The 22906-nt window shown below is 44.5% G+C and overlaps 1 protein-coding gene across 3 annotated transcripts in view; it reads right to left on the minus strand.

The window, feature by feature from the left end:
- cdkl1 (cyclin dependent kinase like 1 (CDC2 related kinase)) overlaps positions 1-22906 on the minus strand; it is a 90066-nt gene that overhangs the window by 23419 nt on the left and 43741 nt on the right. For all 3 annotated transcript variants that reach the window (XM_086003148.1, XM_086003149.1, XM_086003147.1), the window contains exons 3-5: positions 12481-12553; positions 11098-11188; positions 3896-4096 (exon numbers count right to left, since the gene is read on the minus strand). In XM_086003148.1, coding sequence (XP_085859274.1) covers positions 3896-4096; positions 11098-11188; positions 12481-12553 — 365 coding nt within the window. The remainder of the gene's footprint in view (positions 1-3895; positions 4097-11097; positions 11189-12480; positions 12554-22906) is intronic.

The raw sequence follows: 22906 nt of genomic DNA on the forward strand, positions 1-22906 counted from the left end.
TCCCTCCCCCCGCTCTCTCTCTCCCCTCCCCCCGCTCTCTCTCCCCTCCCCTCTCTCTCCCTCCCCCCGCTCTCTCTCTCCGCCTCCCCCCCGCTCCCCCTCCCCCCGCTCTCCTCTCTCCCCTCCCCCCGCTCTCTCTCTCCCCTCCCCCGCTCTCTCTCTCCCCTCCCCCCCGCTCTCTCTCTCCCTCCCCCGCTCTCTCTCTCTCCCCTCCCCCCGCTCTCTCTCTCCCCTCCCCCCGCTCTCTCTCTCCCCTCCCCCCGCTCTCTCTCTCCCCTCCCCCCGCTCTCTCTCTCCCCTCCCCCCGCTCTCTCTCTCCCCTCCCCCCGCTCTCTCTCTCCCCTCCCCCCGCTCTCTCTCCCCTCCCCCGCCTCTCTCTCTCCCCTCCCCCCGCCTCTCTCTCCCCTCCCCCGCCCTCTCTCTCCCCTCCCCCGCCCTCTCTCCCTCCCTCCGCCCTCTCTCTCCCCTCCCCCCGCCCTCTCTCTCTCTCTCCCCTCCCCCCACTCTCTCTCCCCTCCCCCCCACTCTCTCTCCTCCCCCTCCCCCCACTCTCTCTCTCTCTCCCCTCCCCCCACCCTCTCTCTCTCTCTCTCTCCCTTCCCCCACCCTCTCTCTCTCCTCCTGCCCTCTCACCACCTCCCTACCCCCTCCTCCTCCCTCTCACCACCTCCCTACCCCCTCCTCCTCCCTCTCACCACCTCCCTACCCCCTCCTCCTCCCTCTCACCACCTCCCTACCCCCTCCTCGTCCCTCTCACCACCTCCCTACCCCCTTCCTCCCTCTCCCCCCTCTCCCTCTCCCCTGCCCGAGCCCTCATCCCCCAGTCCAATCCCTCTTTCCGCCCCGGGGCCCGGGCCTCGGCACCTGGATGAACGTGTTCCCTTGGACGCTTTTGGCGGCCTCGGCCGTCACCCTGATGCCGTTGGCCGAGGCGAACACACGCAAAGACATGGCCCAGCCGAGTCCAGCGCCCCGGTCAGCTCGAGGTCCGCAGCCGCTGTTTGGCCGCAGGCCACAAAGCACCCGAGCCCAGCGCCGGCGATGGCTCCACGGAGCTCCGTGCCGCCCCACGCACTGACATGGCCCCGCCCTCCCGAGCTGGCTTGAAGAGCGCCGATTGCGGCTGAGAGAGACGGCCGGCGGGCCCGGTTGCCAGGGTAACCCTTCCCGCTCTCCAAGCCCCGCCCGAGATCAGCACTCCCGAGAGCCCCGCCCGAGCTTGGCAGGGAACAGAGTGAGACGCCGCGTCTCAGCTGCTCCTGCTGCGCGCGCACCCTTTACTAAGGTAGCGGCGCTCGGCTGAGGCCCGCCCCTCCAGCCTTCACAAAGATGGCGGCGATCGGGGGCCGCTTGTTGACTGGGGCCGGGAGGTGCCTAGCTCGGGCGTGGGTGCGGAGGAGAGGCCGAGGCTTCGAGGCCTACCTGAAAAAAACGGGGAAAGGTAGGAAAATTAATGAGATTAGATAAAAGATTTAGAAAGTAATTAACTTTTTAAAAAAACAATGTGTGTTTTAAAAGCAACGTTTTTTTGAAAGACGCAGAAAGCGGGAAAAAGAAAAGTTTGGAATCAAGATGGCGGCGACTCACCTCGGTTCAGAACGATAAGGCCCGCCCACACATGCACCGATTGGTCGACCGTCAGGTCACCAAAGCGTAGGATTGGTCAATCGTCCCATCACTCGACCGTAGGAGGGCCCGGCCGCACGCGCCAGGAACCCGGCGTACGATGAGTGACCTCGAGGTCACTCTGTCGCTAATGAGCGGATAATGAGATGCTAATGAGCGGAATTTTGAATGTTTTTCGGATACCGCGGGCGTGATTTTTGTCCGGCCGAAACGTCAATACGCTTACCACCGTTTCGGAAAGGTATGCTTTCTTTCGACGTAACGCACGCGTAGGTACGCTCTATAACTTTCGAGTTCATAGCCGGACAGACGCACACGTGAGGACAGACAGACAGAAGGTCAGACAGATAGACAGACAGAACGATCCGTTTATATATATAGATAATTGATCAAAATAGTTAAATCACAGCTTTAACCCAATAATTGTTATGTAAAAAGTTATTCATCTTTCTAGTCTCCCCAACACAGATATTCAAATGTGATAATGTTACCTGTTTCAGTTATTCCTCACTGCTCTTACTGTGCAGTATTTTAACCAACAATGGCACTGGTGGCTTTAGCTTTGCACATAATAATCTTAGAAATACCTAAAGACATTAGTGCAGGCAACTATTTTTCTGGAATAGTTTTTCTTCAGCTGTTAAGTTATTTAAAATATTCTGGGTGGCAAAGTGGAGCTGAATGCAAGAGCATTAACACTCAGTGCTGTGGGATGTGGCAAATACAAGTTAGAGTCCGGCTTTGTTCAGCTCCTAACCCAAGCAGAGATTGCAACGTCTCCCAAAGGTGTTTGGGGAGGGGGAGGTCGGGAGTCGAGGAGGAAGAAAAAAAATCAGAAGGATATGATGTGCCAGGACAGTCTTGGTGGCTGTCTGTAGGGGACACTGATGCCAGCCTCAGAGCAGATCATATGCACACATTTTGGCAGTTAAAATGGTCCCCAAGTTAAGGATAACTGATGATGATGAAAAAAATTAGACAAAAGGTTAAAAAAAATATTTACCATTAATACAGGGATTGATTTTCTAAAATGTTGCTGTGTGACAAGGATATTTGTAACTTGTAAATGTAACATACTTTGGTTTAGTGATATTCAATTCAGATACATTTTCAAAACAGAAGATGCATGGTCACAAGAGCATTCAATATTGTCGGGTTTGAGAGCAAGATTATGGATACCAAATTCTATCCCCATTTTAAATCCCATGTTGCACCTAATTTTGATCCTGATTTGAGTTTCAAGTTGTAAAGGACTGTTAAAACTAAAAACAATTGGGAAAACCAAAGCCATTGTCTTCGGTCATTGTCACACCACAAACTCCACTTGCCACCAATTCCATCCCCCTCCCTGGCCACTGTCAGGCTGAACCGCACCACCTCACCATTCTATTTGACTCCAAGCTGAGTTTCCAATCCCATATCTCTTCCATCACAAAAACCGACTACTACAACCTCCGTAACATCATCTACTGCTAAAACCCTCATTCATGCTTTTGTTTCCTCTAGACTCAACTATTCAAATGTTCTACAGCCCAGCCTCCCATCTTCCACCTTACATACACTTGAGCTCATCCAAAACTCCTGCTGCCCCTGTATCCTAACCCACACCAAATCACATTCATCCATCACCCCTGTGCTCGCCGACCTACATTTGGCTCCCGGTCCGCCACAATGCCTTAATTTTAAAATTCTCATCCTAGTGTTCAAATCCCTCCACGGCCTCGCCCTTCCCCATCTCTGTAACCTCCTCCGGTCCGACAATCCTCAGAGAACTCGTGTTTCTCCCATTCTGGCCTTATCCATCCCCCTTTCAGCTTTGCCCCACCATAGGTGGCCATGCCTTCAACCACCTAGGCCCCAAGCTCTGGAATACACTCCTTAAACCTCTCCACCTCTACTCTTAACACTCTCTGTAAAAACTGCTTCTTTGACCAAGCTTTTAGTTACCCATCCTAATATCTCCTTCTTTGGCTCAGTGTCAGTTTTTGTCTGCTTATGCTCCTGTGAAGTACCTTGGATCATTTTCCTATGATAAAGATGTTATATAAATACAAGTTGTTGTTTAGGTCAATTTAAATAGGTTTGTATGTGATAATTCATAAGTCATTTAAACCTACACAAAATTATTCAATCAAAAGAAACATGTATTCCTAGGATATCAGAAATGTGCTTTTTTGCGAATTTTACTAATGATTTGAATCTCTTGGAAATCTACTTTGACTTATGCAAAAGTAGTGTAATTTTCTAATATTTTGAATGCAGTACTCACCTAGTGTTTTTCTAATCAGATAGAGCTGATCAACATCTGATTTTCCTGGCCACAAGGGGGCTCCAAATAACAATTCTGCAAAAAGGCAGCCTATTGCCCAAACGTCCACTGGAGGGCCATACTGAGTGTCTCCAACCAACAGTTCTGGAGCACGGTACCACCGGGTTGCTACATAATCTGTATAGTAATCTCCTGGACCAGCTACAAAATAAAATAAAGACTATGTATTTCAAATATTACGTAAAGACCCTTTACATCAAGCTAGAAAATGCTGAATGACCTTAGGCAGCCAAGCTTTACCTTTATGGGAAGAAACAGTGCTTTAACAAAACCATATGTTCCTTTAAGATAAAGGATAACTTGCATTCAGTGCCTTATCACATCTCTCAGCATGTCCCAAAATGCATCAAGGCAATGAATTACTTTTGAAGTGCAGTTACTTTAGTGATGTAGGCGAATACAGCAGCTACTTTTTGAACAGTAAAGTCACACAAACAGCATTGAGATGAATGACCAGTCTGTTTTGGCAGTGTTGACTGAGGAAGGAATATTAACCAAGACATTTAAAGAACTCTCTGCTCTTTGAATACTGCCAAGGGATCTTTTATGTCCACCTGAACAATCAGAAGGAACCTCAGCTTAACATTTCATTTAAAAGATAGCATCTCAAAGTACAGCACGAGCTCAATATTGCACTGAAGTGTCAGCATAAATTATGTGCTCAATTTCTGGACAGGGATCTAACCCCACAATCTTCTGACTCAGACAAAAATGCTTTCAATCAAGATATTTTTCCAAGATCCAACACCCCTAATCAGTGCTTTCCTCTTCCATATCTGGTCTGTTTTTAAATAAATTCTTCAAAGGGTCATTTTCTAAAGAAATACTATATCACATTGTGAAAAAATACTCTATATATTCCATGTATGAAATTAGCCAAAGAACCTTGAGCGATACTTAAAACCACCACTGTGTAACTGTCCACTATTTAACTTTGGAATTGGGACAATTGAGAAATTTCTATTTCAAAGCAGTTTTGAATCTTTTCATTCTCCAAGTCGTTTTAAAAACTAAACTCAAGGCAGAACAGCACTTAAAATATTGGATTAGTTCCCAATAGTGATTTTCCTTTTGAAAATAAACTTCACACCAACTCTCATTTTAAAGTAGTTATGCAGCTTTTTGACCAGTGAATTTAGTAAATTATATATACCAGGGGACTAGCTGGCACAGGGGTTTAGAACACAGTCTATTTTCCTTTGGCACCTGGATCCAAATCAAACAGACTGTTAAAATTTTAAAAATCCACACATTTGGCATTCTTAACACAAAAACTGATATGTGAATTTCAGATAATTTACATTAGTGCTAATAAATGGTTCTTTTCTGAGGTTAGCATTAATGCACATTGTTGGGGCAGTTGGGGAATTTTTGTCTAGTTCATACTACAGTAGACTTGGGATTATACCTTAAAAGTGGTTTTACTCAGTTGCAATATTACCATATCGCACAGGGTCATAATATATTTCTAGCAAGGTGCCATTGCAATGGGACGAGGGACAGATTGTCAGTATTGCTCCACCTTTTATGGAAGCAAGGATCCAAATATATTTCAAAGGAGAAAAACAAATTTAAAACTATAAAAATGCTTACATTTTGGGCATTTTCATGGAATAGAAAGCCATTCATTATTAGTGGTCAGGCCATTGTCTGAATACAGGGAAGAGAATCTTCTTGTAATGGCTTCTCTTTCTGCTCCTGCAATGTTACCTCTAGAGTCTCCCAAGGATCTATCCTTGGTCTCCCTCCCATTTCTCATCTACATGCTGCCCCTTGGCGACATCACCCAAAAACACAACGGCAGATTCCACGTGTGCTAATGACACCCAGCTCCACCTCATCACCACCCATCTCGACTGCTCCATTGCAACTGATTTGTCGCACTGCTTGTCCAACATCCAGTATTGGATGAGCAGAAATTTCCTCCAATTAAATATTGGGAAAACTGAGGCCATTGTCTTTGGTCCTCGCCACAAACTCCGTTCCCTAGCCACCGATTCCATCTCCTTTCCTGACCATTGTCTGCAGCTGAACCAGACTGTTCGCAACCTTGGCATCCTATTTGACCCTGAGCTGAGCTTCTGACCCCATATCCTCTCCATCACCAAGACCGCCGACTTCCACCTCCGTAATACCACCCGTCTCCTCCCCGCCTCAGCACATCTGCTGCTGAAACCTTCATCCATGCTTTTGTTATCTCCAGACTCAACTAGTCCAATGCTCTCCTGGCCAACCTCCCATTGTCCACTCTCCATAAACTTTAGCTCATCCAAAACTCGCACCGAGCCCTGTTCACCCATCACCCCAGAGCTTGCTGATCTTCATTGGATCCTGGTCCAGCAACGTCTCAAAAATAAAATTTTCATCCTGGTGTTCAAATCCCTCCATGGCATTGCCCCTCTGTAACCTTAAGCTCTACAACCCTCTGAGAACTTTGCTTTCCTCCAGTTCTAGCCTCTTTTGCATCCACAATTTCCGTGCCTTCAGCTGTCTAAGCACGAAGCTGTGGAAATCCCACCGTAAATCTCTTCCCCTATAAGACGCTCCTCCTTAAATCCTACCTCTCTGACCAAGCTTTTGATCACACACACAGAATCACACAGAATCCCCACAGTGCAGATAGAGGCCATTTCGGCCCATCGAGCCTGCACCGACACATCACAGAAACCCCACAGTGCAGATAGAGGCCATTTCGGCCCATCGAGCCTGCACCGACACATATCCCACCCTATCCCCGTAACCCCACGTATTTAATCCCCCTAACACTAAGGGTCAATTTATCATAGCCAATCAACCTAACCTGCACATCTTTGGACTGTGGGAGGAAGGGTGGTGAATCTTTGGAATTCTCTACCCCAGAGGGCTGTGGAGGCTCAGTCGTTGAGTATATTCAAGACAGAGATCGACAGATCTTTGAATATTAAGGGAATCAAGGGATATGGGGATAGTTCAGGAAAGTGGAGATGAGGATGAAGATCAGCCATGATCTTATTGAGTGGCGGAGCAAGCTCGAAGGGCTAAATGGCCTATTCCTGCCCCTATTTCTTATGTTCTTATGTAAAGCACCTTGGGACATTTTACTACATTAAAGGCACGATATAATTGCAAGTAGATAGGACAAGGAAGAAGGTTCTGTTAAAGGAGTATGAACAGCTAGGGGTCAAATTAAAAAACAGAACCTCAAGGGTAATAATTACCTGAGCCACGAGCGAAATTGGCTAGGATAAATAAAATTAGAGAGTTAAATGCGTGGCTCCAAGACTGGTGTGGGAAAAATGGGTTTTGCTTCTTGGGACACTGGCACCAGTACTTGGACAAGAGGGAGCTGTTCCGTTGGGACAGACTTCACTTGGCCAGTGCTGGGACTAGAATCCTGGCGAATCATATAACTAGGGCTGTAGAGAGGGCTTTAAACTAATTAGTGGGGGGGAGGTTTCTAGAGAGCAAATAATAAAAATGACTACGGAGAAGGTCATAGACTTAGGTAGCAGTGGGGGAATTAAAAAACAGAGCGTGTCAGGAAGGGACAGAAGGTATGGAGTAAAAGGTAAAGTAGTAAAAGGGGAAAAAGCAGGAACTAAGTGTCACAAAACATATTTGAAAGTTCTTTATCTGAATGCACGTAGCATTCGTAACAAAATGGACGAGTTAATGGCACAAATAACTACATATGGGTATGATCTTGTGGCCATTACAGAAACATGGCTGCAGGGTGACCATGACTGGGAGTTAAATATACCAGGTTATTTAACAATCAGGAAGGACAGGCAGGAAGGAAGGGGAGGTGGGGTGGCTATGTTAATAAAGGAAGAAATCACTGTAATACAGAGAAATGATATTGGGTCAAAGGATCAGGATAGTGAAACAGTTTGGGTGGAGATACGGAATAATAAGGGGAAAAAAACACTAGTAGGCGTAGTCTATAGGCCTCCGAACAGTTGCAACTCTGTTGGACGGAGTATTAATCAGGAAATAGTTGAGGCTTGTAATAAGGGAACAGCTATAATTATGGGGGATTTTAACTATCATATTAACTGGACAAATCAAATTGGGCAGGGCTGCCTTGAGGAAGAGTTCATTGAGTGTATTAGGGATGGGTTTCTTGAGCAGTATGTAACTGAACCGACCAGGGGACAAGCAACCTTAGATTTGGTCCTGTGTAATGAGACAGGATTAATTAAAAATGTCCTAGTAAAGGATCCCCTTGGAATGAGTGACCATAACATGGTTGAATTCCATATTCAATTAGAGGGCGAGAAGGTTGGATCTCAAACAAGCGTGCTGAGCTTGAATAAAGGAGACTATGAAGGTATGAGAGTGGAATTGAGTAGAGTGGACTGGGAAAATAGATTAAAGGGTAAGACGGTACATGATCAGTGGTGTACATTTAAGGAGTTATTTTACAACTTCCAAAAAATATATATTCCACTGAGGAAAAAAGGGTGTAAAAGAAAAGATAGCCATCCGTGGCTAAGTAATTAAGGATAGTATCCGACTAAAAACAAGGGCATATAAGGTAGCCAAATCTAGTGGGAGGATAGAAGATTGGGAAGTCTTTAAAAGACAGCAAAAAATAACTAAAAGATTGATTAAGAAAGGGAAGATAGATTATGGAAGTAAATTAGCAAAAATATAAAAACAGATAACAAAAGTTTCTATAGTTATATAAAAAGAAAAAAAGAGTGGCTAAAGTAAATGTTGGTCCCTTAGAGGATGAGACCGGGAAATTAATGGTGGGAAACATGGAGATGGCAAAAACGCTGAACAATTATTTTGTATCAGTCTTTAAGGTAGAGGACACTAAGAATATCCCAACACTGGACAAACAGGGGGCTCTGGGGGGGGGGGGAAGGAGATAAATATGATTAAAATCACTAAGGAAGTGGTACTTGGTAAAATAATGGGACTCAAGGCGGATAAATCCCCTGGACCTGATGGCTTACATCCTAGGGTCTTGAGGGAAGTGGCGGTAGGGATTGTGGATGTATTGGTAATAATTTTCCAAAACTCCCTGGACTCAGCAAAGGTCCCAGCTGATTGGAAAACTGCTAATGTGACACCCTTATTTAAAAAGAGTAGTAGGCAGAAGGCTGGAAACTATAGACCTGTTAGCCTAACATCTGTGATTGGTAAAATGTTAGAGTCCATTATTAAGGAGACAGTAATGGGACATTTGGATAAACATAATTTAATAGGACAAAGTCAGCATGGTTTTATGAAGGGGAAGTCATGTTTGACAAATTTGCTTGAGTTCTTTGAGGAAGTAACATACAGGGTGGATAAAGGGGAACCAGTGGACGTAGTGTATTTAGACTTCCAAAAGGCATTTGACAAGGTGCCACACAAAAGATTATTGCTCAAGATAAAAAATCATGGGATTGGGGGTAATATTCTGGCATGGGTGGAGGATTGGCTATCTAACAGAAAGCAGAGAGTTGGGATAAATGGTTCGTTCTCAGACTGGCAATCAGTAACTAGTGGTGTTCCGCAGGGGTCAGTGCTGGGTCCCCAACTCTTTACAATCTATATTAATGATTTGGAGGAGGGGACCGAGTGTAACATATCAAAGTTTGCAGATGATACAAAGATGGGAAGGAAAGTAGTGAGTGAGGAGGACATAAAAAAACCTGCAAAGGGACATAGACAGGCTAAGTAAGTGGGCAGAGATTTGGCAGATGGAATACAATACTGGAAAGTGTGAGGTTATGCAGGAAAAATCATAGAGCAAGTTATTATCTTAATGGCAAGAAACTGGAAAGTTCTGTAGTACAAAGGGATCTGGGGTTCCTGGTGCACGAAACTCAAAAAGTTAGTATGCAGGTGCAGCAAGTGATCAAGAAGGCCAATGGAATGTTGGCTTTTATTGCTAGGGGGATAGAATATAAAAACAGGGAGGTTTTGTTGCAGTTGTACAAGGTATTGGTGAGACCGCACCTGGAATACTGCATGCAGTTTTGGTGTCCATACTTAAGAAAAGACATACTTGCTCTCGAGTCAGTACAAAGAAGGTTCACTCAGTTAATCCCGGGGATGAGGGGGTGGACATATGAGGAGAGGTTGAGTAGATTGGGACTCTACTCATTGGAGTTCAGAAGAATGAGAGGCGATCTTATTGAAACATAAGATTGTGAAGGGGCTTGATCGGGTGGATGTGGTGAGGATGTTCCCAATGATGGGTGAAACTAGAACTAGGGGGCATAAACTTAGAATAAGGGGCTGCTCTTTCAAAACTGAGATGAGGAGAAACTTCTTCACTCAGAGGGTAGTAGTGGAATTTGCTGCCCCAGAAAGCTGTGGAAGCTACATCATTAAATAAATTTAAAACAGAAATAGACTGTTTCTTAGAAGTAAAGGGAATTAGGGGTTATGGGGAGCGGGCAGGAAATTGGACATGAGTCTATGTTCGGAACGGTCATGGCCCTGTGGGTAACGGAGGGGGCCCAGGGGCCATGTAGCCTGGTTCTGCTCCTACTTCTTGTGTTCTAATTCTGTGTTAGATTTCAGGAGATGGTTCTATTCCTGTTCCTGGCTGGGGTGGAGATCACCTTTTACAGAAGGTAAGTACTGTAGAAAATATAGGGACAGTGATCTCCTGGACGAGTTTCGATCACCTAGATGGATCGGAGAGGAATTTCCCAGATTTTTTTCTCTCAAATTGGCCATTGGGTTTTTTAACTGGTTTTTCGCCTCTCCCAGGAGATCACATGGGTTCGGGAGGGATGTAGAGTGATAGCAGATTTGAGGTTAGGATCAGATCAGCCATGATCTTATTGAATGGTGGAGCAGGCTCGAGGGGCCGATTGGCCTACTCCTGCTCCTATTTCTTATATTCTTATGTTGTTGGTATTGTAATGAACTCGTAACCAGTAGTGCAAAATAGCAACTCATCTGTTATCCTCAGTTTTACGCATACTGTCAATCATTGAGTTAGTTCCCTGCTTTTATTTAACAGTACTGTAATGTTATTCAAAAAATTGTTAACAGTTACTATAAATCTCATTTTCATTGTACAAATCATCAATTATAATACTGCTTCTTTTGGATTATGAAACAGTAAAATACACACAGGATTAACACGAGTATAAAAAGAGGTAGTAGTTCCAGCAGTAAATACCTGTTGAAAATATAGGACTTTCACTTACTCAATATTCTGGCAAAACCAAAATCACAAAGCTTAATGACACGATGTTTCGTAATTAAGATATTTTCCGGTTTCACATCCCTATGTATACACTGCAAAAATATAAGTAAATATCATCAAAAAAGTGGTTACTTCAAGGATTCTAAACAGATGCATAAATGGCAACAATATGCCAGGTTATAAATTGCAGATCAATTAATTTCTTGATACCATAAAAGACATCTTGGAGGGTGATAAAAAGCTTCAATTTAATTGGGGAATTCTGATGACATTACAGTTACTGATCTTCTAACTAATTTTTAATTATACCCCCATAACTTCTTCTCCGAGGTTTGTTATTTTAATATACTATATTTTGCCTTTGTGTTTGCCATCTATTTTCTACTACTCTTATGTTTACCACTTGATTCATCTTGAAGGTTGAAAATCAATCAAAATGATCCAAGAGGAATTGGGCTTTCAGCCAATTGCAAAAGCTAGTAGAATACATCTGGTAGTATTGCAGTACAGGAAACTTTCGATTAACCGGCCCCTAAATAACCGGAACGCTCTATCCACTGGCAAAATTCAGGAATCGGTTCAGATAACTTTTATTACTCCATTTTTTACTGTGCAAGGGTGTAGCTGAAGCTGTTGCTAAGCTACAGAGACGTTTGCAACTTGTGCCGATTGTTTTGAAACAACAGGGTTTGTTGCTTTATACGGAGCTCAGAGCTCCGTATCTTTTACTATAGCGTTCGGTTATCTGGAATTGTTGATGAACCGGCACCACGTCGGTCCCGTCCGTGCCGGATACCAGAAAGTTTCCTGTTAAAGGTTTTCCCTAAAAGACTCCGTATGTTCACCGATCTTTCATTACGATACACTACAGGCAGTTTTACTATTATATTTTATTGAATAAAACATTTTGTTTCAGCTGACAAAAATGGAGGACACAAATTTGTTCTGTAATGTACACTCAAACCACCTAGTGACATAAATATACACCTTTCATTTAAAGAGTCACTTATACCTGAACTACTCATCATACTGTATGAAACAGCATTTTGAATGGTTAGCCCAAAGGTTGAAACCAATTAGTTTGGTTATTATTTTTATATATTTATACAAAGTACTGTCAATTATTAATCAAAGGTAAACAATCAAAAGTAATTTAATAGTTTATTAGATTGAGTACATAATTTTTTACATCTGGCTTTGGTCTAAATGAAGGAATTGCACATTCTTGAATCTTCATGTACGTTTATTTAATTTTAGCATTTGAATCTAAATAAAAGCTTTAAACATTCTGAAATGAATCAGCATTGTAAAAATAGTACTCTAGGTGCACTTCTTGATGAGGTGTAAAATACGTCATATATACAAAGGTAGTATGTGAGCTTACATTGTGCTTATGGCAAAAGTTCACAGCCTGTAGTGTCTGCCAAGTGATTCTCCTCACCAAGTGATCTGGTACCCTAAGAAAAAGAAAAGCATTATACAAATTACACATTTTTCTTCCCTTTCTACTTGCTATAGTAATTTTAAATTTGGCACAGAGAAATTTAAGAATGAATAATGCACAAAGTAAAACCACACTTGTAAACAAACATTTATTAAAGATCCCATGTTCTACTTCAATAAGTATGAGAAGAAAGGAACTGTGATTTCATTAGCTTTTATAAGATTAATCAGGAATGGAAGTGCATATAAATCAAATAAAAAGCCTGGAAAGGGGGGGGACAAGTGCTAAAAAAAAAAATGGATGGTGTTTTTTCCCTGGCCGCTATGGTCTGCAGAAATTCCTTCAACAACATGCATTATTAATTCAGGGTTCAATGAAATATTCACAATAAAGACCAAAGTGCAACCTGCAAAAAGATGGTGAAAACTAACAAGTCTTGCAGAGCCGATGTTTACGACTCAAAGTTAGTAACATTTTCTACACTGGAATGTATATATTCGAGATGTAAATAACAACCTTCTTTGTTTGGAGTTTGATTTTGATCACATACATTATATATACGAAGACATAGAGTATTTGGGGTCATTCATAAAAACAGTGCTATAAAAACACTTTTTTTTTTTAAACTGATAATCTTTTCTGCCTCATACTCATTTGTTCAGTGAAGCCAGTACTTGAAAATATAAATTAATACAAAAACAATTTACATTTGTTGTTTGTGGCATAAATTAGCCACCATGTTTGCCTTCATAACAGTTATTACACTTCAAAAAGTAATTCATTTAAAGCGGCGTTTTGGGTTGTCAAAGATCTGCTAAGCAAACTGTGTATAACTAACTATTGAGCAAGCTTTTGAGATCATCTGTAATAGATATTGCATAAAATGATTTTGCTTTTAGTTAGTTCTGAGCAATTATACATTATTGCAAAGATTAGTGGTAAGCCAGAGGATTGGGAACATTTTAGAAACCAGCAAAGGATGGCTAAAAAAATAATAAAAGAGGGAGAAAATAGCTTATGAGAGTAAACTAGCAAGAAATATAAAAACTGACTGCAAGAGCTTCGACAAGTATATAAAAAGTGTTCTGGACCGATGGACTATTTTATGTGCAGATAGCACCCTCTGGTGGTGGTTATGTGTTAGCAGTGTGTTTGTATGAAACAGAGGTCATTTGACCTTTGTTCCTTTCTTCCTGTGTGAGGTCATTTGACCTTTGTTCCTTTCTTCCTGTAGAATCCCAGGAAGTAGAATTCCAGGAAGAACCTGGCAGTAATGGAGGATTCCATGAGGGTTTCACAATCCAATGTAATCTGATTTCATATGTTAGGCCAAGCGCAATATCTGTGAGTATCTTTGTTTGTTAGCATAATAGCAACATTGTCAGAGTAGTATTTTGACAATAATATGTTTATAAAAGGTTAATATTTGATAGTTACAGAAGTGAGTCCAAATGTTAGTTAGTTATACAATTAGTCTATTCTACTGTTGTAAATATGTTATGTCTTATGTAATATCGAATGTATAGTGCTCAGTTTATGTACAAAACATACTTTATCTTTGTTTACAATTTCACAAATTTGTTCAAGTAAAGCTTCAAAACAGCAAACGGCTTCACGAAGAATTATTTTTGAATAAGTGTTTAACTTGCTGGATAACTAGATAGGAGCACGTCTAGCGCGGCCAGTACAAAAAGAGAGTAGCTAAAATAAACACTGGTCCCTTAAGAGGACGAGACCAGGGAAATAATAAGGGGAAACAAGGAAATGGCAGAGGCAGAGGCATTGAACAAATATTTTGTATCTGTCTTCACAGTAGAGGACACTAAAAACATCCCAGTAATAGTTGAAAATCAAGGGGCAAAAGGGAGGGAGGAACCTAAAACAATCACTATCACTAGGGAAAAAGTGCTAGGCAAATTTATGGGTCTAAAGGCTGACATGTCCCCTGGACCTGATGGCTTGCATCCCAGGGTCTTAAAAGAAGTGGCTACAGAGATAGTGGATGCATTGGTTGTAATCTTCCAAAATTCCTTTGACTCTGGAAAAGTCCATGGGGATTGGAAAACCGCAAATGTAACGCCCTTATTCAAAAAAGGAGAGACAGAAAACAGGAAACTATAGGCCAGTTATCCTAACATCTGTCATTGGCAAAATGCTCAAATCCATTATTAAGGAAGTAGTGGCAGGGCATTTAGAAAATCATAATACAGGAAACTCTTTTTTATCCGGCACCGATGGGACCGGCGTGGTGCCGGTTGATCAAAAAGTCCAGATTACAGAGAGGTATACTTACTGAGGTAGGAGAGCCCCGTACACGGCCACAGATCCAGGCGTCCCTGTTGCTTGGCAACAGGTGCAGGAACCCCGGTTACACGGCCACAGATCCAGGCGTCCCTGTTGCATGGCAACAGGTGCAGGAACCTCGGTTACACGGCCACAGATCCAGGAACCCCGGTTACACGGCCACTAATATGAAGTAAAACTTACCTGAACCTACTCCTGAATTTTGCCGGTTAAGAGAGATTTCCGGTTATTTAGGTGCCGGTAAAAAGAGAGTTTCCTGTACAATCAAACAGAGGTTTTATGAAAGGGAAATCGTGTTTGACAAATCTATTAGAGTTCTTTGAGGAGGTAACGAGCAGTGTGCATAAAGGGGAACCAGTAAATGTGGTGTATTTGGATTTCCAAACGGCATTCGGCAAGGTGCCACATAAAAGGTTACTGCATAAGATAAGAGCTCATGTTGTTGGGGGTAACATATTAGATTGGATACAGGATTGGCTAACTAACAGAAAATAGAGAGTCGGGATAAATGGGTCATTTTCAGGATGGCAATCTGTAACTAGTGGAGTGCCAGAGGGATCAGTGCTGGGGCCTCAACTATTTACAATCTATATTAATGACTTGGATGAAGGGACCGAGTGTAATGTGGCCAAATTTGCAGACGATGCAAAGATAGGTGGGAAAGCAAGTTGTAAGGAGGACATAAAGAGTCTGCAAAGGGATATAGATAGGTTAAGTGAGTGGGCAAAAATTTGGCAGTGGAGTATAATGTGGGAAAATGTGAAGTTATTCACTTTGGTAGGAAGAATAGAAAAGAAAAATATTATTTAAATGGAGAAAGACTACAGAATGCGGCGGTACAGAGGGATTTGGGTGTCCTCATACATGAAACACAAAAGGTTAACATGCAGGTGTAGCAAGTAATTAGGAAGGCAAATGGAATGTTGGCCTTTATTTCAAGGGGGATAGAGTATAAAAGTAGGGAAGTCTTGCTACAACTGTATAGGGCTCTGGTAAGACCACACCTAGAGTACTGCGTACAGTTCTGGTCCCCTTATTTAAGGAGGGATATACTTGCATTGGAGGCATGTTCAGATAAGGTTCACTAGGTTGATTCTTGGGATGAAATGGTTGTCTTATGAGGAAAGGTTGAGCAGGTTGGGCCTATACTCATTGGAGTTTAGAAGAATGAGAGGTGATCTACTGAAACATAAGATTCTGAGGGGGTTGGACAGGGTAGATGATGAGAGGATGTTTCCCCTCGTCAGGGAATCTAGAACTAGGGGGCATAGTCTCAGAATAAGGGGTCGCCCATTTAAGACGGAGATGAGGAGGAATTTCTTCTCTCAGAGGGTCGTGAATCTTTGGAATTCTTTACCCCAGAGAGCTGTGGAAGCTGATTCATTGAATATATTCAAGGCTGAGATAGACAGATTTTTGAGCAACAGGGGAGTCGAGGGTTATGGGGAGCGGGCAGAAAAGTGGAGTTGAGGCCAAAATCGAATCAGCCATGATCTCATTAAAGGGCGGAGCAGGCTCACGGGGCCGAATGGCCCACTCCTGCTCCTATTTCTTACGTTCTTATTAATCCAACTTTTATTAGCACAGTTTTGAAGAAAAGTTAGGGAAGCTGAACTAGTACTCATTGGAGAATAGATTTTAAGCTGACATTGTGGGCATGTGAAGGAAACTATGAACAGCACTAAAATTAATACTCTATTTATTACCATCTTGCTCCCGATTTACACAGCTATTAATGATTACTGTCTAGTCACTATAATTAGTGCCGAGAAGAAATCAGTGCCACAGATCTGAAAATCAGGGCACTGACCATTAAAGGTCTAGTTTTCAAACTTAGGCCGCGATTTTGCCGACACAGGGCGGGTTTGGAGGCGGGTCAGGAGTTAAATCCAAGATGATTGATGGCGGGTTGCGAACCCGCCTCCACGCTACTTTCCAAAGTGTCGGGTCTGCGACTCCTGATCAGACCCAACACCAAGCGGCGGGAGAGACAGTTAAAGGTAGTTAACAGCTACCTGTTTAATGCTATTTTGAGAGGGCTTTTCAATTTTGCAACATTTTCAGCGTGTTCCACGGCATTCCAGAAACACGGCAGCTGATTGTGTCGGGTGTTCCAACAAGCTGAATAGTTCACAGCTGGAAGAGCAGCATTAAAGCTAACCTGCCACATCAGTTCAATTTCAAAAGCCACAACTTTCTGATTGCAGGATGTTGAAGACATTTTTCAGGTGTATTGAGGTTATAAGTGTGTGTTGTGAGATCTATATACACTGTGACCTCCTTGGAATAACCTCTCTCCACTTTGACTGAGCGCTTATTACATTTCATCCTCAAGAGACATTTTCACCAGCAGAATGGGAACCATTTATACTCTCTCATCATGGTCCTCAGGTTCGGAGGACGAGCAGCCACAGCAGCAGCAGAACCAGGCACACCAGCAGCACCGACAACAAGAGCGCCAACCTTCTCCTGAGCCACCTGATGCTGCACAAGGCAAAGGTTGTCAGCGCAGGGCTGCACCGCGCCGGAGGAGATACCCCCAACACAGGGTTTACAGGCAGAGGATGAGCTTCCTCAACATGACTGAGCAGCAGTGTCAAAGGAGGCTGAGACTTTTGCGAGAGGTAGTCACAGACATCTGCACAATGCTGCAACAAGACCTACAACACAGAGGAGTGGGTGGACACTCCTTACAAGTGGCTGTCAAAGTCACCACCGCCCTCAACTTCTTTGCGTCAGGGTCCTTCCAGGGATCATCTGCAGACATCAGCGGCGTCTCCCAGTCGGCCACACACAGATGCATAACACAGGTTACCGATGCCTTGTTTGGCAAGTCGACGAATTACATCCACTTCTCAACGGATGAAGCAAGTGTAACCGCGCGGGCGGTTGGGTTTGCCAATATGGCAGGCTTCCCAAGGGTGCAGGGCGTCATCGACTGCACATGTGGCCATCAGGGCACCCCAGCTGTATTTGGCAACAGCAAGGGCTTCCACTCCCTTAACGTCCAACTAGTGTGTAACCACAGGAAGAACATTATGCACGTGTGCGCAAAGTTCCCTGGCAGCTGCCATGACTCTTACATCCTACGGCAGTCCACTATGCCTCAGCTCTTCAATCTGACAACCCAACTTTCCGGATGGCTACTTGGAGACAAGGGCTATACCCTGAAGACGTGGCTAATGACACCGATGAGGAGGCCATCAAACGAAGCTGAGGAGCGTTACAATGAGAGCCACATTTCCACCAGAAGCATCATAGAGCAAACCATAGGCTTGCTCAAAATGCACTTCAGATGCCTGGACAGATCTGGTGGAGCCCTACAGTATGCACCAGCCAGGGTGTCCAGAATCATCGTGGTCTGCTGTGCCCTGCACAACATTGCACTGTAGCGTGGCTTAGCGCTGCTTGAGGAACAAGTGACACAGCGCACAGCCTCCTCAGAGAAGGAAGAGCCGAATGAGGCTGCAGATGAGGAACATCTGGCAGAGGCGGAACATCTGGCAGAGGCGGCTGTCCCAGTGCTACCAGCACGTGACCTCATTGCTGGCCATTAGGCAAGGGATGGACTAATCCATGCCAGATTCGCGTAACTTTACGCTGTACATACATGTGGCTGGCACATGCACATGAGGGTTGGCCGGACCTCCATTCCACACAATACTGCATCTGAACAACGAACTATTCATTCCTAACACTCTTCCCACCATCACTGCAGATGAAAGGCATCTTAAACCCTCACTGTGACACTTCCAATTCTGAGCACACATAAGGCATCGCATTGAATCATTCACAACGCATAACTTTATTACACTAGAAATAAACATCACAAACGTAAATTGGTATACTACGAAATCACCCAAGTGACTACCCTTGTGACTATTTGTGTTTTAGCTTTCTCTTACACATGCTTCTACGTGGTGCTTCCCCTGTGGCTTGAGCAGATGTAGAGGCAGCGTGCTCACTTCCCTGCTGCGCCTGTTTAGACGCCTTTGGCGGTCGTCCTCTGGGTTTGGAAGCCTTAAGAGGGCTCCGCAACAGTCTGCTCCTCCTGCGGCTGTGCAGGGGCAGCGACGGGCATCTCAGTTGGGTGAGGCATCTGGGGCTCTGACCGAGGGCTCCGCAGTAGCATGGGAGTGTGAGCGCTTGGAGAGGAGCCCCCACTTCCTTGTTGTCGACCACCACCATCCCTCTCATGGGTCACCCGCACTTCACTGCTAGCAAGTAGCACCTTGCTGCACATCAGTGAGGCCCTGAGGACCCATTTCTGTGCTGACATTCCTCATAACAAGGACGTTCATGAACCTCTGGTTTCGCTCCTCAATAGATGCCCATCTATCCTCCATAGATGACCATCTATTTAGAAGTGTTACCATGTTCTCCTGAGTCTGACAATTTATGTCCTCCATGGAGGTGGCCATCCTTTCCATGGTGGTACCTATATTTGCCATCGAGTGCACCACGGCATTGCTCATGTTTGAGATGGACTCCTCCATTCTCTGCACACTTGCAGTTACTATGGTTGCAAACCCAGTCAGAGCCTCCTGCACTTGTGCCTGAAGCTCCAGCACTGCTCTCTTTCTGGAGGGGAGAGTGACTGCCCTTGACATCAAGGCAGCATTTGATCGAGTGTGTCATCAAGGAGCCCTAGCAAAACTGAAGTCAATGGGAATCAAGGGGAAAACTCTCCATTGGTTGGAATCATACCTAGCACAAAGGAAGTTGGCTGTTGTTGTTGGAGGTCATTCATCTCAATCACATGACATCACTGCAGGAGTTCCTCAGGGCAGTGTCCTAGGCCCAACCATCTTCAGCTGTTTCATCAATGACCTTCCCTCCATCATAAGGTCAGAAGTGGGGATGTTCGCTGATGATTGCACACTGTTCAGCACCATTCGAGACTCGTCAGATACTGACGCAGTCCGTGTCCATATGCAGCAAGACCTGGACAACATTCAGACTTGGGCTGACAAGTGGCAAGTAACATTCACACCACACAAGTGCCAGGCAATGACCATCTCCAACAAGCGAGACTCTAACCATCTCCCCATGACATTCAATGGCATTACCATCGCTGAATCCCCCACTATCAACATCCTGGGGGTTACCATTGATCAGAAACTGAACTGGACCAGCCATATAAATACTGTGGCTACAAGAGCAGGCCAGAGGCTGGGAATTCTGCGGTGAGTGTCTCACCTCCTGACTCCCCAAAGCCTTTCCACCATCTACAAGGCACAAGTCAGGAGTGTGATGGAATACTCTCCACTTGCCTGGATGAGTGCAGCTCCAACAACACTCAAGAAGCTCGACACCATATGAGGCCATATGGGTGGAGCTTAAAAACAAAAAGGGGGCAAGCACTTTGCTGGGAGTGTACTATAGGCCTCCAAACAGTCAGGGGGAGATAGAGGAACAGATATGTAGGCAAATCTCAGAGAAATGTGCAAATAATAGGGTAATAATAATGGGGGATTTCAACTTCCCCAATATTAACTGGGATAGTCAAAGTGTGAAAGGCTCAGAGGGTGTAGAATTCTTAAAGTGCATCCAGGAGAGCTTTTTGAGCCAGCATGTAGAAAGTCCTACAAGAGAGGGGGCGGTACTGGACCTAATTCTAGGAAATGTGGCCGGCCAAGTGGAAAAAGTGCTAGTAGGTGAGCACTTTGGTGATAGTGACCATAATATGGTAAGATTTAAGGTGGTCATGGAAAAGGACAGGGATGGGCCGGAAATAAAGGTTCTAAATTGGGGGAAGGCCGATTTTAATAGGATAAGGCAGGATCTGGCCAAAATGGACTGGGATCAGCTACTTGTAGGAAAATCCGCATCGGAGCAATGGGAGGCTTTCAGAAGGGAGATTGAGATCATACAAGGGCAACATGTTCCCATAAAGGTCAAGAGTGGTTCCAAAAACCACAGGGAACCGTGGATGTCAGGGGATATACGGGAATGGATTAGGAAAAAAAGGAGGGCTTTTGGTAGATACAAAAGGCTAAAGACGGAGGAAGCCCTAGAGGAGTACAAAAAGTGCAGGGGGATACTTAAAAAAGAAATTAGGAGATCAAGGAGGGGCCATGAAATAACACTGGCGAGCAAAATAAAGGAAAATCCGAAGATGTTTTATAAGTATATTAAGGGTAAAAGGATAACTAGGGAAAAAATAGGGCCCATTAGGGACAAAAGTGGCAATCTGTGTGTGGAGCCGGAAGATGTAGGAGGGGTTCTAAATGAATTTTTTGCATCTGTTTTCACTATGGAGAAGGACGATGTAGACATAGAAATAGGGCGGGGGGACTGTGATATGCTCGAACATATTAACATCGAGAGGGAGGAGGTATTGGCGGTTTTAGCTGGCCTAAAAATGGATAAATCCCCAGGCCCGGATGAAATGTACCCCAGGCTGCTGTGTGAGGCAAAGGAGGAGATTGCGGGGGCTCTAACACATATATTCAGGACCTCTCTGGCCACAGGGGATGTGCCAGAGGACTGGAGAACCGCTAATGTAGTACCATTATTCAAGAAGGGTAGTAGGGAAAAACCAGGGAACTACAGGCCAGTGAGCCTAACATCAGTGGTAGGAAAATTACTGGAAAAAATCCTGAGGGACAAAATTTGTCTCCACTTGGAGAGGCAAGGATTAATCAGGGATAGTCAACATGGCTTTGTCAAGGGAAGATCATGTCTGACTAATTTGATTGAATTTTTTGAGGGGGTGACTAGGTGTGTGGATGAGGGTAACGCAGTGGATGTGGTATACATGGATTTCAGTAAGGCCTTCGATAAAGTCCCGCACAGGAGACTGGTCAAGAAGGTAAGAGCCCATGGAATCCAGGGTGCCTTGGCACATTGGATACAAAACTGGCTTAGTGGCAGAAGGCAGAGGGTGATGGTCGAAGGTTGTTTTTGTGACTGGAAACCTGTGGCCAGTGGGGTACCACAGGGATCGGTGCTGGGTCCCTTGCTGTTTGTGGTCTACATTAATGACTTGGATATGAATGTAAAGGGTATGATCAGTAAATTCGCGGATGATACTAAAATTGGTAGGGTGGTAAATAGCGAGGAGGGTAGCCTCAGTCTGCAGAACGATATAGATGGGTTGGTCAGATGGGCGGAACAGTGGCAAATGGAATTTAACCCGGAAAAGTGCGAGGTGATGCACTTTGGGGGGTCTAACAAGGCAAGGGAATACACAATGAAGGGAAAGACCCTAGGCAAGACGGAGGGTCAGAGGGATCTGGGTGTGCAGGTACACAGATCCCTGAAGGCGGCGGAACAGGTGGATAAGGTGGTAAAAAAGGCATATGGGATACTTGCCTTCATTAGCCGAGGCATAGAATATAAGAGCAAGGAGGTTATGATGGAGCTGTATAAAACACTGGTTAGGCCACAGCTGGAATACTGTGTGCAGTTCTGGTCGCCACACTACAGGAAAGATGTGATCGCGTTAGAGAGGGTGCAGAGGAGGTTCACCAGGATGTTACCAGGGCTGGAGCGCTTCAGCTATGAAGAGAGACTGGGCAGATTGGGTTTGTTTTCCTTGGAGCAGAGGAGGCTGAGGGGGGACATGATTGAGGTGTACAAAATTGTGAGGGGCATAGATAGGATGGATGCTGAGGAGCTTTTCCCCTTAGTAGAGGGGTCAATAACTAGGGGGCATAGATTCAAGGTAAAGGGCGGGAGGTTTAGAGGGGATTTGAGAAAGAACTTTTTCACCCAGAGGGTGGTTGGAGTCTGGAACTCACTGCCTGAAAGGGTTGTGGAGGCAGAAACCCTCACAACATTTAAGAAGCATTTGGATGAGCATTTGAAATGCCATAGCATACAAGGCTACGGGCCAAATGCTGGAATATGGGATTAGATTAGACAGGGCTTGATGGCCGGCATGGACACGATGGGCCGAAGGGCCTCTATCCGTGCTGTATTACTCTATGACTCTATGACTCTATGACCATTCAGGATAAAGCAGTCCGCTTGATTGGCACTCCATCCACCACCTTCAACATTCACTCCCTCCACCACCGGTGCACTGTGGCTGCAGTGTGTACCATCTACAAGATGC

Source organism: Somniosus microcephalus, chromosome 12 (genome assembly GCF_052327205.1).
Source record: "Somniosus microcephalus isolate GS21.2 chromosome 12, FLI_Smic_1.0, whole genome shotgun sequence".
NCBI lineage: Eukaryota > Metazoa > Chordata > Chondrichthyes > Squaliformes > Somniosidae > Somniosus > Somniosus microcephalus.